We start from the raw sequence: 14,357 nt of genomic DNA on the forward strand, positions 1-14,357 counted from the left end.
ACCATGCACTTAAATATTCACTTGAAATTACGTATATTCTTTCTGGCTTGTGGCATAAATGAGTGTTTTTTTTTTATCCTGCATGTTGTTCACAGCAACTTAGTACATCTTCTCTTTTACAGGATTGAATCAAGTGACTTGCCTCTGTTGGCTGCTGTAGCAAGTACTCATTCTCCATATGTTGCCCAGATATTATTATAAGCTAAATACTCAGAACATCCTTTGTCGCAAAAAGACTTAAAAATCAAGCTGTGAGCATTGGACAGCACTGAGTTGGTAAACTTCAAGCACATTGGTTGCAAGTAGCATGCATAATGATGACCGGTTTGTGCATTCGGTAATCTTTTTATAATGTAGATGTTCTGTCATTTTTCAGAAGTTATCTGATGTACATGTTGATATACCAATGAGAAATTTTAAGTGTCTGATATTTTTAATGGAACTTAATGAAGTCTATCAAATTCTTCAAACACTATATAAAAAGTGATTACAACTAAAGCATCTATTTTAGAAGAAACAGACCAGACTCCCATGTCATCTTGAATGTTTGCTTCTGTGGTGTTTTGACTTCTGAGTCACTTCATCTGTTGCCTTAACTGATACATAATTGAGTATTACAAAACAAAGCATTCCTATTCAGAAGAATATGAAATTGCATCTATTGATTTTACTTTTTTTTAATTGCGGGATACTAGACAATCCTGCACAAAGCACAGCAAAAAAAATCAGATTTAGCAGTTTACTTTATGCATTGGTTTGACAATTTGAGTCTAGTTGTCTAGTCATCTTTAAAGGGACAAAGTAGGCAGAATTTTATATTTTTAAAAACTTCTATGGAGTATCTTAAGTGTTTACAATGATTTCTAAATTTATGCAAGGTAGCATTTTTCTGTTAAACCACATACAATACATGGAATGATGGGGCTAGTCTTGAGACATCAGCTTTGCACAAAAATAAACACTGCCCTTTTTGTATTTAATTAATAACCTAATTATATATCACCAACAGGGTCATGCCAAATAATTGCCAGACTGATTTTAATGGAGAATTCTAAAATGTGGAATGATAGAAGTATTGAAAATTGGGAGTGGAGTATGCTATATTTTGGTTGTGTAAATGTGTATGGTGCAATCTCAGCTAATAACTGTATAGAGTCAGTTTTATCATAAATATAATGACAGTAATGAATTTTAAAAACCTGTTAGGGAACGTTCTAATTAAAAGCTACAAATAATTCAGTTGATAACTATCCCAAAATGTGCTGCATCTTCGTCCAGTGGTTGGGACAAGATTTTTAAAAATATTATACTGCAGCTAATAATATTTCCTGTGGAACCAGATAGTCAGCTCAGTGATGAGTCACCTTTCTGAACTAGTGCACAGAACACCTTGGAAATCATCTTCCGCTGTTGATTTCAGCGCAAGACAGAAGAGTTTCCTATCTGGTACATAAGTTGACTTTATTGGTTGAAGAAATTTCATGAATAGTTTTACTGTTCCTTTTCCTTCATATAGCCTTTGCTTCACAAAAATTCATCTAAGGTTAATACTATACATATGATATACTTGCATATATGACAAAACTGTTTTGCTTTTACTTTCATTTTTTAATGCTGAACAAACTGGGCAAAGTTTCTGTTAATAAAGAATTTGAATTTAGGTATGTAGGTGATTGCCACATAACTAAAAAAAATCATGTTTTATGCCTGGAATTATGAAGTGGAAAAAATAATGAAATCCACTATGAACTTGCGTCTGAAGTTTGATTGTCTTACTTGCTTTCAGTGAAAGTAGGAGCTTGATGCTATACTTCAGTATTTTCTAGTTTTGGTTTTAAATGATCAATTCTCTGATCTAAATATCATTCTCAAGCATGCAAATCTTTCTATATTTATACAATTATTTGCAGGGAAATGGACATCTAACAATATATGCATATTGTTCTTAAACTTTCAAATTTTATGGAGCCTGAAAAGTTGTCTGCCACTTTTTGAAGGCAGCATACCATTTTGATTTTCGATTGCCACAAACAATTATAAGTTACTGATGAGTGCGTTTTAAAATATTTTAGCATCCAGGAAACTTTTTAAACTGACCTAATTTAATATTTGCCAACGACATTAAGTTTTTAATTTTGTTTATTCCCACAAAACCGGCTGCACCAAATATAGAAACTCAAACAAAATTAAAAAGGACAGAAAATAGAAATTGCTGGGAAAGCTCAGGTCTGGCAGCATCTGTGGAGAGAAATCAGTTAACTTTTCGGGTTGAGTGACCCTCAGAACCCAGCTCAAGAGTCATTGGACCCAAAACTTTAACTCTGATCTCTCTCCACAGATGCTGCCTGACCTGCTGAGCTTTTTTAGCAGTTTCTATTTTTGTCTTTGATTCACAAAATCAAAAGGACTGCAGATGCTATCAAAATTATATAAATTCAGATAGATACATGTCTGCATCAAGACAATGGGAAATATTATCCAGCATCCATGACACTATCCTCCACAGAATCAGACCATGCCTGGTTGTCGTTCAGATACCCTGATATCCACATATTTTTGCTACCCGACTAATATATGTATTGAAAGAATAAGTTCAAAACCTATACAAATCCAGCTTAAGAACTTCTTGTCACCATCACTTAGAGGATTAAATATTGTGGTAAATTAGGGAAGGCACTAATTTAATGTATTCTACATTTTTTTTTGTGAAATCCCCACTTTCATTTTGAGGTACTGGCCCTCTTTGGCTGCGCAAGTTGACTTTTGGATCCACTGATGCCAACTGTTGAGTCATAGAGATGTACAGCTTTATCCTGAATTACAATATTGGTGGTGTTAAAGATTACCGTTCAACCTGGAGATTAGCTTTCAGTTGTCAGCAATGTTCTCCCAGCATAATTTTATAAAACAGTGCAAATCTTATAAGCGAAGTAGTAAATGTGCTTACTCAATGATTATACCTGTGTGCCAGTGCCTTGATTGTTCCTTTTTAAAAATGTATTATAGTTGGGGTAGATCATAGCATTTCCCTTTGTTCAGTTAGTCTGTTAACCTGCAAGCTAATCTTTTAAGAGTGCACTTAGGTTTTTTCTTTCCTTCTTTGTAACCTGTTTCAATAAGAAGAACTTGGGCAAGTGTTTCCTACCTTCGCTAAGACATTTGCAAAGTCCAGGATGAGTGCTGCTCTGCTTATTTTTGCCTGCATCTTATTATTGGTTACTCATTCACTTTTCTACTGTCATTTGAACTAATGAGAACCAAATGCTGCCGTTTTACTATATATTGTAACTGTGTATATTAATTTGCTGTGTATATACCTGGCATTTAACACATTAAGTAGGCTTTTCTACGTATCTGTTTAAAGCCTGGTCTCAGTACATCAATGTTTACTTGTGGGAGAATTGGGAAACATGAAAATTTTCATAACTTTTATTTCTTAAAATAGAATACTCAAGTACGTTTCTATTTTAAATGAGAATTTAAACTTGCTGGCAAATTCTGAGCACTATTACTTGTTAAAACTACCTCAGTTGACTGACAGGAATCCAAGCATTGAGTTCCTTATGTTTCTAATGTCTTATCTCTCTAAATTTATCTGTGTTTTTGAATTTTGGTATAAAATCAAATTCCTAAGTTGATAAATGGCATGTTAATGCAAAGCAAGTTTTAATTATGCTTGGTGTAACTTTTTGTAAGTAGTTTTATGTTGTAATACCTAAAAATATGTGTAAAATGAATTTTGAAAACACTTCAGTGTGTGAAACAGTTCCTGAATGTGACTCTGGAGTAATAATAGATATAGCTGACATAAGTATCCTTTTATTTGGCATTTGTGTCCATTTCAGTGTTAATATTAAAGTTGTTTTATTCAAGCCATCTCCTTCATACATGTGAATTATATAAACAAGCTCAAGCCTATTGATTTGCAATTTATTCTGGAAGTGGTATAATGTATGAAACTTAGAACATGCGCACAAAGGTGCCGTTGGGTACATATACGTTTTTGATCTTTGAGTTCAGTATTTGTATTATCAGAATCCTTTTATAACAAAAGTTGAAACCTGTCTAATTTTCTCTTAGCTTTTTAAAACTTCCTGCCAATTTGTTTTAAGTAACAATGTTGCAATGTGGAAATTTGAGACAAACACTTCTGAGCTTAGAACTTCTGTAGAAAGCAAATCACTTATTGTTCACAATTCAAGGTTTCAATGTTAAAATACAATGGATTTTTAAGTGCAGCAAACTTTATACCACACACTATCACTTTTATCTATTCAGTTCAGTGGTGCTAGGATTGAATAGAAAGTAGTCATGTAGATTCTTTCATGTAAATATTCAGTGTATTTCAGATCTTTTTATGTGAAATAAACTATTGGATGATATACCTGTGTATTTTAATAAATTGATAATGTCATACTTTGTGCATGGTCGCAACGCAGGAATGATGGCTGAGAGCTATCCACATGTGCAAAAGAATTCCATGATGTTGAATTGATCAGTGATGATGTTTCTCCTTTAACAAGGTTATGTTGTCCTTGGTATATTTTTCAAGAGGGATTGTAAAAGAGCGGTTCTGATTTGTCTGAGATTTGGGGTCTTTGCTAATACACAACAGATACTTCCCAAGGCAACAATCAGCGAAAAAAGGCTTTTAGGCTTTTTAAAAACAGTTGTACAGTGAAAGGGGAGTGGCCAGTTCTGCCAGTTCAGGGATTTTTCTAGTTTGATTTCATTTTAGCTGGGGACCCAGAGAAGCTGCTGCAGTGGAAAGAGGTTCCATGCTTCAACAAATTATGCTAAGTCATTCTCTCTAACATCTTTCGCCTGTAACAACATGTTTGTAACTTTTTGCCAAGGGGTGTGTTTGTGGGATGTTGTAGGAAATCAGAACAGCACTTTAAGTTGCGGGGGATATAATGTTTGGTCGGGTTTTCAAATCGTTATTTTAAATTCTGTTTTCTTTTGTTTGTTTCCTTTGGTCGTGTGGAAATAAATTCTGTTTTACTTGAAGCCAAGTGGTTTGACCAGCTGCATCACTTCTGGGTTATCCACCTTACATCTGCCTGAAACAACTAGAAAAGTTAAGATCTGGGCTACCTTCTTAAAATGTTTTGAAGGGTCTGGCCTAGTCCATAACATTCTGAATTGCAACATTCTAGGATTTGATTCACTGGCTGAATATTTACAAATCTACAGTTTAAGAGGGTGCTCTCCTTGTAATTTAGTCATCAAAAGTTAGTTTAACTTAATCTTCTTAGTTAAGCTGAAATATCATGCTTCATAAATTTTAATTTAAGAGCATGACATAATGGAGTAATGGCTATCCACAAATATAAACCAAAGTTTTCAGGAAATACTTGGGTCAAATGATGCCTGTATTTCGAGAGAATTCATTTCTCAGGTTGGTGACCTTGCATCAGAATTTTCCACTGCCTGCCTGGTTTTACAGTGTACTTGTAATGTTTTCTGTTCTTCATTTTCCAGAATCAAAAGTGTTTTGTTTTTGTATTGTTCTAGTATTTCTAGGCTGAACTGCATCAAAGGGTAATATAATCTTCCTAAAATGTGGTGTATACCACTACTCAGTAATTCCCTATTGTGATCTAACTCTGGTTTTGTATAGCTATGAGAAAATGAAGATTGCAGATGCTGGAGATCAGAGTCAAAAATTGTGGCACTGGAAAAACACACCCAATCAGGCAGTATTCAAGGAGCAAGAGAATTCCTGATGAAGAGCTTATGCTCAACATCTACTCTCCTGCTCCTTGGATGCTGCCTGACGTGGTGCTGGAAAAGTACAGCCAAACTTTTGGCTTTTGTATAGCTGTGACATTATATTCTCGCCTAAGTATAAAAGGGCAACCTTCCATTAACCTCTCTTGGTATTTTATTCCTCTGTGTGCACCTGAAAACTCAAATATTTTTGCACCTTCACCGTTTCTGGCTTTTCAATAATACCCTCTTGTTTTTCGTTTCGAACCCTATCTACCTATATTGGACAAACTATGGTAAATAGCTTTTTAGTTACTTATGTGCTTAGTTACTTGAGTATTGCTGTGAAAAGGCACATTTTACTAAAGTTTTGCCTCTTGCGCTCATCAGGACAATTCACAAGAAATATGAAAGGAAAAACAGCATTTGTAATTGAAGATAATGCTGACTGGTTGGCAAAGTGAACTCTGGTAAGGCTGTTGCTGTGAAGAATGCACCCAGTGACAGTTAACTACCAAGCTTTGTTCAAATGTTAACCTAGCATTGTCTTGAGAAATAAACCAGAATCGCAATCACCAATTTTGTTGTGTTAAAACAGGTGCCAAGAATGTGTGTTTTGCTATAAAGAACAGGAGGCCTTGCCTATTGCAAATGGCTAAAACTATTGGCTGTTGGTAAGATCCTCCAGTCTTTAGAACATACAGCCTGTATACCTAACAACACACCACCATTGATGCTTGTACCATATTACTCACTCTTATGAGCAGAATTGACCATAGTTAACCACTTGTGCTTGCAAAACACTCAATGCAGTTTCTAACTTCAGATATGATTCTATGATTGAACAGCATTTGCTAAATAACCCTCAATGTACAAATAATTTAGACAGGAGAAAGTGAGGTCTGCAGATGCTGGAGATCAGAGCTGGAAATGTGTTGCTGGAAAAGCGCAGCAGGTCAGGCAGCATCCAGGGAACAGGAGAATCGACGTTTCGGGCATAAGCCCTTCTTCAGGAAACAGGAGAATCGACATTTCGGGCATAAGCCCTGAAGAAGGGCTTATGCCCGAAACGTCGATTCTCCTGTTCCCTGGATGCTGCCTGACCTGCTGCGCTTTTCCAGCAACACATTTCCAGTAAATAATTTAGACAACCAATTTAAATTGTCAATCAGTCATGGTATGGCACGTGTGTACTGGACGCTACACATTAATACACAGGGCCATGTTCTATGGTGATGCCTTTACCAATTTACTTTTCAAGCACTCACTTTCTGCGGAATATAAATGTGGTTTTCCCTTTGGTATTTCTTGCAAATTATCCTGATGAGTTCACAATGAAATGTTTTGATCAAATAATTTTTTTTCTGTAATACTGTTTCTGTGCTACCAAATGACTATTAAACAACCTCTGCTGTGAAAAACAAGCTGTTTGATATCCTGAGGAGGCCACTGATGATGATTTATTATTTAAAAAGCCTTTAATGGGGGGGGGGGGGGGGGGAGGAAAGAGGGGAGATTCAAAATGGCAGCAACCCAGTAGGTCTGAGTCTGCCCAGGACCCAGACAAAGTGGGGTACCTACCCTCCCCTCATTTTTTTAAACTATTAAAAATAGCTTTTTCTCAGCTGCTATAGCCATTTCACACCAAACGTTAGCAGTTTGGTACATTCTAAAATGACTGAAGGATCAGAGTTCGCAACAGGCAGGGAATCCCACCCCAGTAGCAACAGATGCACCCACGGCTGCACTGGGGGACTTATCTGCAGAGGCGAGCCTGATCTTGGAGTTGTTGAGCTCCCAGAGAAGATCAACACTTCAATTGAGGAGACCTGGTCCAGGTGGGAGTTGACCTTGGACATGCTGCAGAAGCATGAGAAGAGATCGAGAAACTTGGGCAGCGTGTTGGAGGGGCGTAGCAACGAGCCACAGCCTCCAAGACCACTGCTGAATCTTCCGTGGGTCAAGTCCGCGCTCTGGAACATCAAGTCTGGGCCTTAGAAGAGCAGATCGACCTCGAAAATAGATGTCGTTGGAAGAATATTCAGTTGCTGGGCCTTCCCGATTAGGAGGTGCAAGGACAGCTTGTTGACTTTTTGGAGCAATGGCTCCCACAACTGCTGAAGCAGGAGCCTGAGTTAGGCCAGGTACGGGTTGAGCGGGCCCAGGTTGGACCAGAACCCCTGCCTGGTCCTAGCGAGACTCCAGCAAATGTTGCTGAAGGCCTTTAGAGTTTTGGGGAAGGATCCCCAAACTATCGTATACAAGGAATTGAAAATAATGCTGTTCCAGGACTTCTCTCTAGTTGCGGTATGCAAGAGGAAGGCGTTTGAGGTAAAGAAGCGTCTGAGGGGTTTAAATATTCGGTATTCCATGAGATACCCGGCAACGCTGCACTTCAGTCGCAGAGGGTCTGTGTATAACTTCAGATTGCCAGAAAAAGCAAAAGAATTTTTGGATGTTCTCAAATACACTGAAGGACTTCCCCCTTTTCCCCTTCTCTTTTTCATTTTTCCTTGGAGTTTTTTTTTCTTATAACTTTTATTTATAACTTGCTTGGTTTATCTGGTGGTTGGGGGATTTTTGAGTTTTCCTTTAATATTTGCTGGGATTGTAATTTTATTTCATGTCGCTGCTTTGTCAAGAATGCCTGGGGTAATAATATGGAGTGGGCAGGTTGGTTGCTGACTTTTAATTTCTGTGTTATAAGATATTGAGATTTGTTTATCTTACCTTGTGATGTCTGGGCCAAGGGCATGGCTCTAGCTGGGAAAGAGTTATTGGATGGTAAAAGGAGCATTTGAAGCTGCAGCAGGGAGGATTTGGTCAGGTGTTCTTTTCATCTTTCAATTCGAAAAGTAGGGGAGTAGTCATTCCTATCTGGAAGAATCTTCCATTCCAAATGTTAAGCCAGATAAAAGATGAGTCCGGGTGGTTTATAGTACCTTAAAGCTCTAATATATGGAGAGGAATACGGGATTTTGAATATATATTGCCCCCGGCACATCCTTTTAAATTCGTAACAGATGCACTCTCCAAGTTGATGGCCCTCTGGATGTGTTTCACAATTTTAGGGGAAGATTTTAATTGTATTATCGATCCAGAGATGGACAGGATACCTTGGAGCTCTGCAGGTATATCTGAGATCTAGGCAGTTGCCTGATCTGTACAGGGAGTTGAGACTAGTAGACAAATGCCATACCAGAATCGATAATTTTTTTTTTGTTCCCTCGAGCTTTCTGAATTTGATTTGTCCTGTGTAAAATAGGGAATATAGTATCTCTGACCACACAGCAGTGTATATGGAGGTCAAGACTAGTGGTGATAAGTTGGACTCCTGACATTGGCGTATGGACCCTTTCCTATTGAAGGATAGTAAGTTCATAGAATACTTCTCACAGGAGTTTAAAGCTTTCTGGGGCATTAACTCAGGTACAGCCAGTAACCCATCGGTGATGTGGGAGACTGCTAAGGCATATGCGCACGGCTTGATTATCTCATTCTGTGACCCGGAAAAGACAGAAGGGAAAACAACAGCGTCTGCTTGAGGCTCGCCTGAAGGCAGCTGAGTCAGCGTATGTTGATCAGCCGTCCATTACTAAATTACAGCAGATTACAGCCCTCAGGGCTACTTTGCTGCACTTTAACAGCAAAGAGGGAGATAATATTTGTGAAGCAGAGATTATTTGAGCGCGGCAATAAGCCGGGCAGGTATCCAGCATACCTTGCCAGAAAGAAAAAGGCTCTCTAATCCATTATGTCTATTAGAGAAGGTGCTGGTACTTTGACTTGTTGTTCTAAAAAGATCAATGCAACTTTTAGAAAATTCTGTTTTGAGCTATATCAGTCAGAGGGTTGTGAGGATAGAGCGAGGAAGATGGAAGCTTTTCTTAAAGAATCTGGTCCTTCTGGGCATAACCTCTGAGCAGGAGCCTCTCTTGAATGCGCGCCCCCCCCCCCCCCCCCCCCGACAACTCGAAGTGCAAGGGGCGGTGAGGCAGCTCCAGAGCGGTAAAGCACCCGGGCCAGATGGAATTCTGGTTGTGTTCTATAAAGAGCTTATAGACGAATTGGCCGGACCACTTATAGATATGTATAACTACTCATATAGTCAGGGTAGTCTCACACCCTCAGAGAAGCAAATATCTCTCTCTCTCTTAAGAAAGGAAAAGCCCCAGACCTATATCCTTATTGAATGTGGACTTTAGAATCCTCAAAAATGCTGGCATTAAAACTGGAGAGAGTTTTGCTATTTATTAAAGAGAATCAGATGGGGTTTATTAAGGGTCGCAGATCTACTAATAATATCAGTGTATTAAATATGGTACAAGTCTGCCAGCAAAGAGCGATACTGGGATTAGTCGTCTCCCTAGATGCAGAGAAAGTATTCAACTGGGTGGAATGGCCATACCTTTTTTAAACTGTAGAACAGTTTGGCATTGGAGAGGTTTTTACCAAATGGGTCAGTGTTCTATAATGATCCAAAAGCAGTGGTGATTACCAAAGGCATAAGATTGGATAGTTTAATGTTGGCAGAGGTTATCGTTACGGATGCCCTCTCTCACCACTACCACTTACACTAGTGTTTGAACCGCTGGCAGAAGCTATCCGAACTGACCCTATTATATCACCCCAGAGGTAGGATCGGGCAAGCATAAAATTACTCTTTTATGCAGATGACTTCCTCCTTTTCTTAAATGATCCATTGACATCTGTGCCTCGCTTAATTCAAGTGGTTAATTTATTTGGTATGTTCTCAGGTTACAAAATTAATTTGATGAAATCAGAGGCCATGCTGCTAGGAGGTCTTACCAGCATATCCAATTTTCTGGATGGATCTCGCTTCCCCTTTCAGTGGTCATTGGGAGGTTTACTCTATTTAGGTATTTTTATTACCCTGGTATTTCGTTGGCTATATAAAGCTAATTATATGCATTTATTGGAGAAAATAAGGCAGGACCTCCAACATTGGGAAGATCTCCTGATATCCTGGCTAGGAAGAATAGCTCTGGTCAAGATGAATATTCTCCCTTGCCTATTATACCCCATGAGAATATTTCCTTTGATATTACCGAGACAGGCGCTGTGTAAGCTTTATGGTTGGCTTGGTTCTTTTATTTGGAATCATAGATGGCTCCTTATTAAATTAGATAAGTTGCAGCTCCCACAAGTAAGGAGAGGTCTAGATTTTCTGGATTTTAGGAAGTACCAACTGAGTTCCCTACTATAGTGTGGCTGATTGGGTCTCTTGTGATCCGCAGTCAGTTTAGCTGGATATCGAGGCTTCCCAAGCAAAATTGCCCCTCATCAACCTACTATTTATGGATAAGATGAGAATTGTCACTGATCATTGTTAAAAACCTGACTGTGTACTAAACACAATCAAAGCTTTGAGGATGATACGACAGGTTGAGGGTAATTTACAAAAAAAAACTCCCCTTTTACTCCTATCCTGGGAATGTTGGGATTTCAGCCAGGCTTGACATACGCTGGATTTAAAATTTGGGGGTCCGGAGGAATCTCCTGTTTGGGAGATCTGTTTGATGTCATGATGTCTTTCGAACAGTTGCGTCAGAAGTTCAGGTTGCCTAACAAGATCTCTTTCGATATTTTCAAGTACAAGACTTTGTACATTGACTAACCCTTGCAAATCAGATATGGAAAGGAGAGTGCTTCGGCTGATGGGTGCCCCCTTGGCCAGTACTCTCTATCCCTCGCTAGGTAATAAGCTATTGAAGGACACGGAATCATTATATAAAACCTGGACTCAAAAATTAGGGATGGAAATCTCCTTAGAGATGTGGGAGAATATCTGAGAAAATGCCAGAAAGATCTCTATCTGTAATTGGACTCAACTGTTCAATTGAAGATACTTCATAGGGCTCATATATCACCAGAGTGGCTTGCAAGGTTTAAGGCAGGAGTGTCCCCAATGTGCCTTAAATGTAAAATAGAAGTTGATACTCTCACGCGTTGTTTGTGGACATGCCATAAGGTTCATAGCGAATACCTTGGCAAAGATTTTGGGAACGGAGATTGGATTAGACCCAGTATGTCTCCTTTTGGGCTTTACATATCTTTCTTCTGTAGATACATATGGGAAGAAACTATTTACTATCCTCTCCTCTTGTGCAAGGAAAAACATTTTTTAGCAAGCTGGGACTTTCAAAATGGCAAAGGATAGTTATGGAACATATTCCCCTGGATGTTCTTACAAATATGATGCACCAAAAAACTGAATTGTCTTAGAACATGGCGGCCCTTCCTGAACTACACCAATGCAGATGTATCGGCTATACTGTCCAGGGCCGAGGGTGATGTTTGTCAGTTTGGGGCCCCCTGGGAGGAAAAATCCTGCATAAACAATGGTTTTGTTATGACTTGATATAATTTTATTTTAATTTCTTATTTGTTTACCATTTTTCTTGTTAGTTATGTACTAAACTGTAGTTATTTCATTTATAGAGTCTTTCTTATATCCTTTTGTGTTTTGGTAGTCTGTAAAGTTACTTTTCTTAATTTATATCGATGCTGTTATTAGGTTGGAAAGTGGTTACACTATTTTGTATTAGTATTATAATTTTGTAAAAAATCCAAAATCCTTTTTCTTTTCAATAAAAATATTTATTAAAAAAAGCCTTTAATAATCTAACTCTACTATTTAGCAATTCATCATAGATGAACACTAAATTGTTTCATGTCCATTTTGTTTCCTTTTAAGAAGTGATCCATAACAGTAATCTAATTAGAAAATTTATGAAATTGTTTTATGATGGCTCTTTGACTTTTGGATAAATTCCAATCTTTCTTACTGAGTTCAGCTAACATTGATTTGACTGCATGAACAAATAACATTTTGAGACTCTCTGAAAGCAAAATAAATTATTCATTCCCTGACTTATATCAAAATGTCAGCTTTTGGCCTGGACAAAGAACCTCCTGGTGGGGTCTTATACTATATTGAGTAGAGTCACAATTCAAGCCTCTTGAGATCCCAACTGTTGCTTCACTGTTTCACATGTCCATGCTTCACTGTCTTCCAACAGCTTGACAGATGAGATAATGTCAATATCATAGGATAATTAATCAAAAGGCTAAGGTGAATGTTGAGGCTACAAGTTCAAATCCCACTGGGGGAGGCTAGTACAATTGCAACATTCAAAGTTTGTGAGAAGATTTGTAGCTCGGGTGCTCGTTGTTGTGGTTCTGTTCGCCGAGCTGGGAATTTGTGTTGCAGACGTTTCATCCCCTGTCTAGGTGACATCCTCAGTGCTTGGGAGCCTCCTGTGAAGCGCTTCTGTGATGTTTCCTCTGGCATTTATAGTGGTTTGTATCTACCGCTTCCGGTTGTCAGTTCCAGCTGTCCGCTGCAGTGGCCGGTATATTGGGTCCAGGTCGATGTGCTTATTGATTGAATCTGTGGATGAATGCCATGCCTCTAGGAATTCCCTGGCTGTTCTCTGTTTGGCTTGTCCTATAATAGTAGTGTTGTCCCAGTTGAACTCATGTTGCTTGTCATCTGCGTGTGTGACTACTAAGGATAACCATACATCAAAAACATTTCTGAACTGACAGCCAGGCTACTGCGACCACTAGGACTCATAACAGCACACAAACCAACAGCCACTCTCAGACAACAACTCACCAGAACGAAGGACCCAATACCCAGCATGAGCAAAACCAATATAGTGTACAAAATCCCATGCAAGGACTGCACAAAACACTACATAGGACAAACAGGAAGACAGCTAATGATCGGCACCTATGAACACCAACTAGCCATGAAACAACACGACCAGCTATCCTTAGTAGTCACACATGCAGATGACAAGCAACATGAGTTCGACTGGGACAACACTACTATTATAGGACAAGCCAAACAGAACAGCCAGGGAATTCCTAGAGGCATGGCATTCATCCACAGATTCAATCAATAAGCACATCGACCTGGACCTAATATACCGGCCACTGCAGCGGACAGCTGGAACTAACAACCGGAAACGGCAGATACAAATCACTATAAATGCTGGAGGAAACATCACAGAAGCGCTTCACAGGAGGCTCCCAAGCACTGATGTCGTCACCGAGACAGGGGACGAAATGTCTGCAACACAAATTCCCAGCTCGGCGAACAGAACCACAACAATTGCAACATTTAAAAGACATCTGGATGGGTGCATGAACAGGAAGGGTTTGGAGGGATATGGGCCGGGTACTGGCAGGTGGGACCAAATTGGGTTGGGTTATCTGGTTGGTAAGGATAAGTTGGACTGAAGGGTCTGTTTCCATGCTGTACATTTCTATGACTCTAATAGCTGCTGAGATTTAAATTCAATATGTTAATGACATTTTAACAAATTGAAACAAGTGGATTTGAAAACTAGCCTCCTGTAGCTGTCATTAAAATAAAAACTCTTCTGATTCACTGATAACCTTTTGGGTTAGGAGGCCTGTTGTAATTACCTGGTCTGACTTACAAATGCCCTCTAGAGTAACATAGCAAGCCACTCTGTTCATGGCCAGTTGGGCACACAATGGACATGTTAATGACGCCAAATATTTGTGAAAAATAAATTCCTGATGCAAAGCTGATCTGCCAAACGTGAAGTAAATGCACCTCTCTGTCATCTTTGCTTCATCACCTTTAA

General features: G+C 38.8%; 1 protein-coding gene across 2 annotated transcripts in view; it reads left to right on the forward strand.

Moving 5' to 3' along the window:
- The window catches only part of LOC122539310 (folliculin-interacting protein 2-like), a 119,170-nt gene extending 114,788 nt beyond the window's left edge, over positions 1-4,382 (forward strand). For both annotated transcript variants that reach the window (XM_043674008.2, XM_043674009.2), the window contains one exon: positions 123-4,382. In XM_043674008.2, coding sequence (XP_043529943.2) covers positions 123-201 — 79 coding nt within the window. In that variant the 3' untranslated portion in view covers positions 202-4,382. The remainder of the gene's footprint in view (positions 1-122) is intronic.
- The last annotated feature ends 9,975 nt before the right edge of the window (positions 4,383-14,357 follow it).

The sequence above is a fragment of the Chiloscyllium plagiosum genome, unplaced genomic scaffold (assembly GCF_037043375.1).
Source record: "Chiloscyllium plagiosum isolate Xiang-an unplaced genomic scaffold, Cpla_swu_hap1 HiC_scaffold_36, whole genome shotgun sequence".
In the NCBI taxonomy this organism is placed as follows: domain Eukaryota; kingdom Metazoa; phylum Chordata; class Chondrichthyes; order Orectolobiformes; family Hemiscylliidae; genus Chiloscyllium; species Chiloscyllium plagiosum.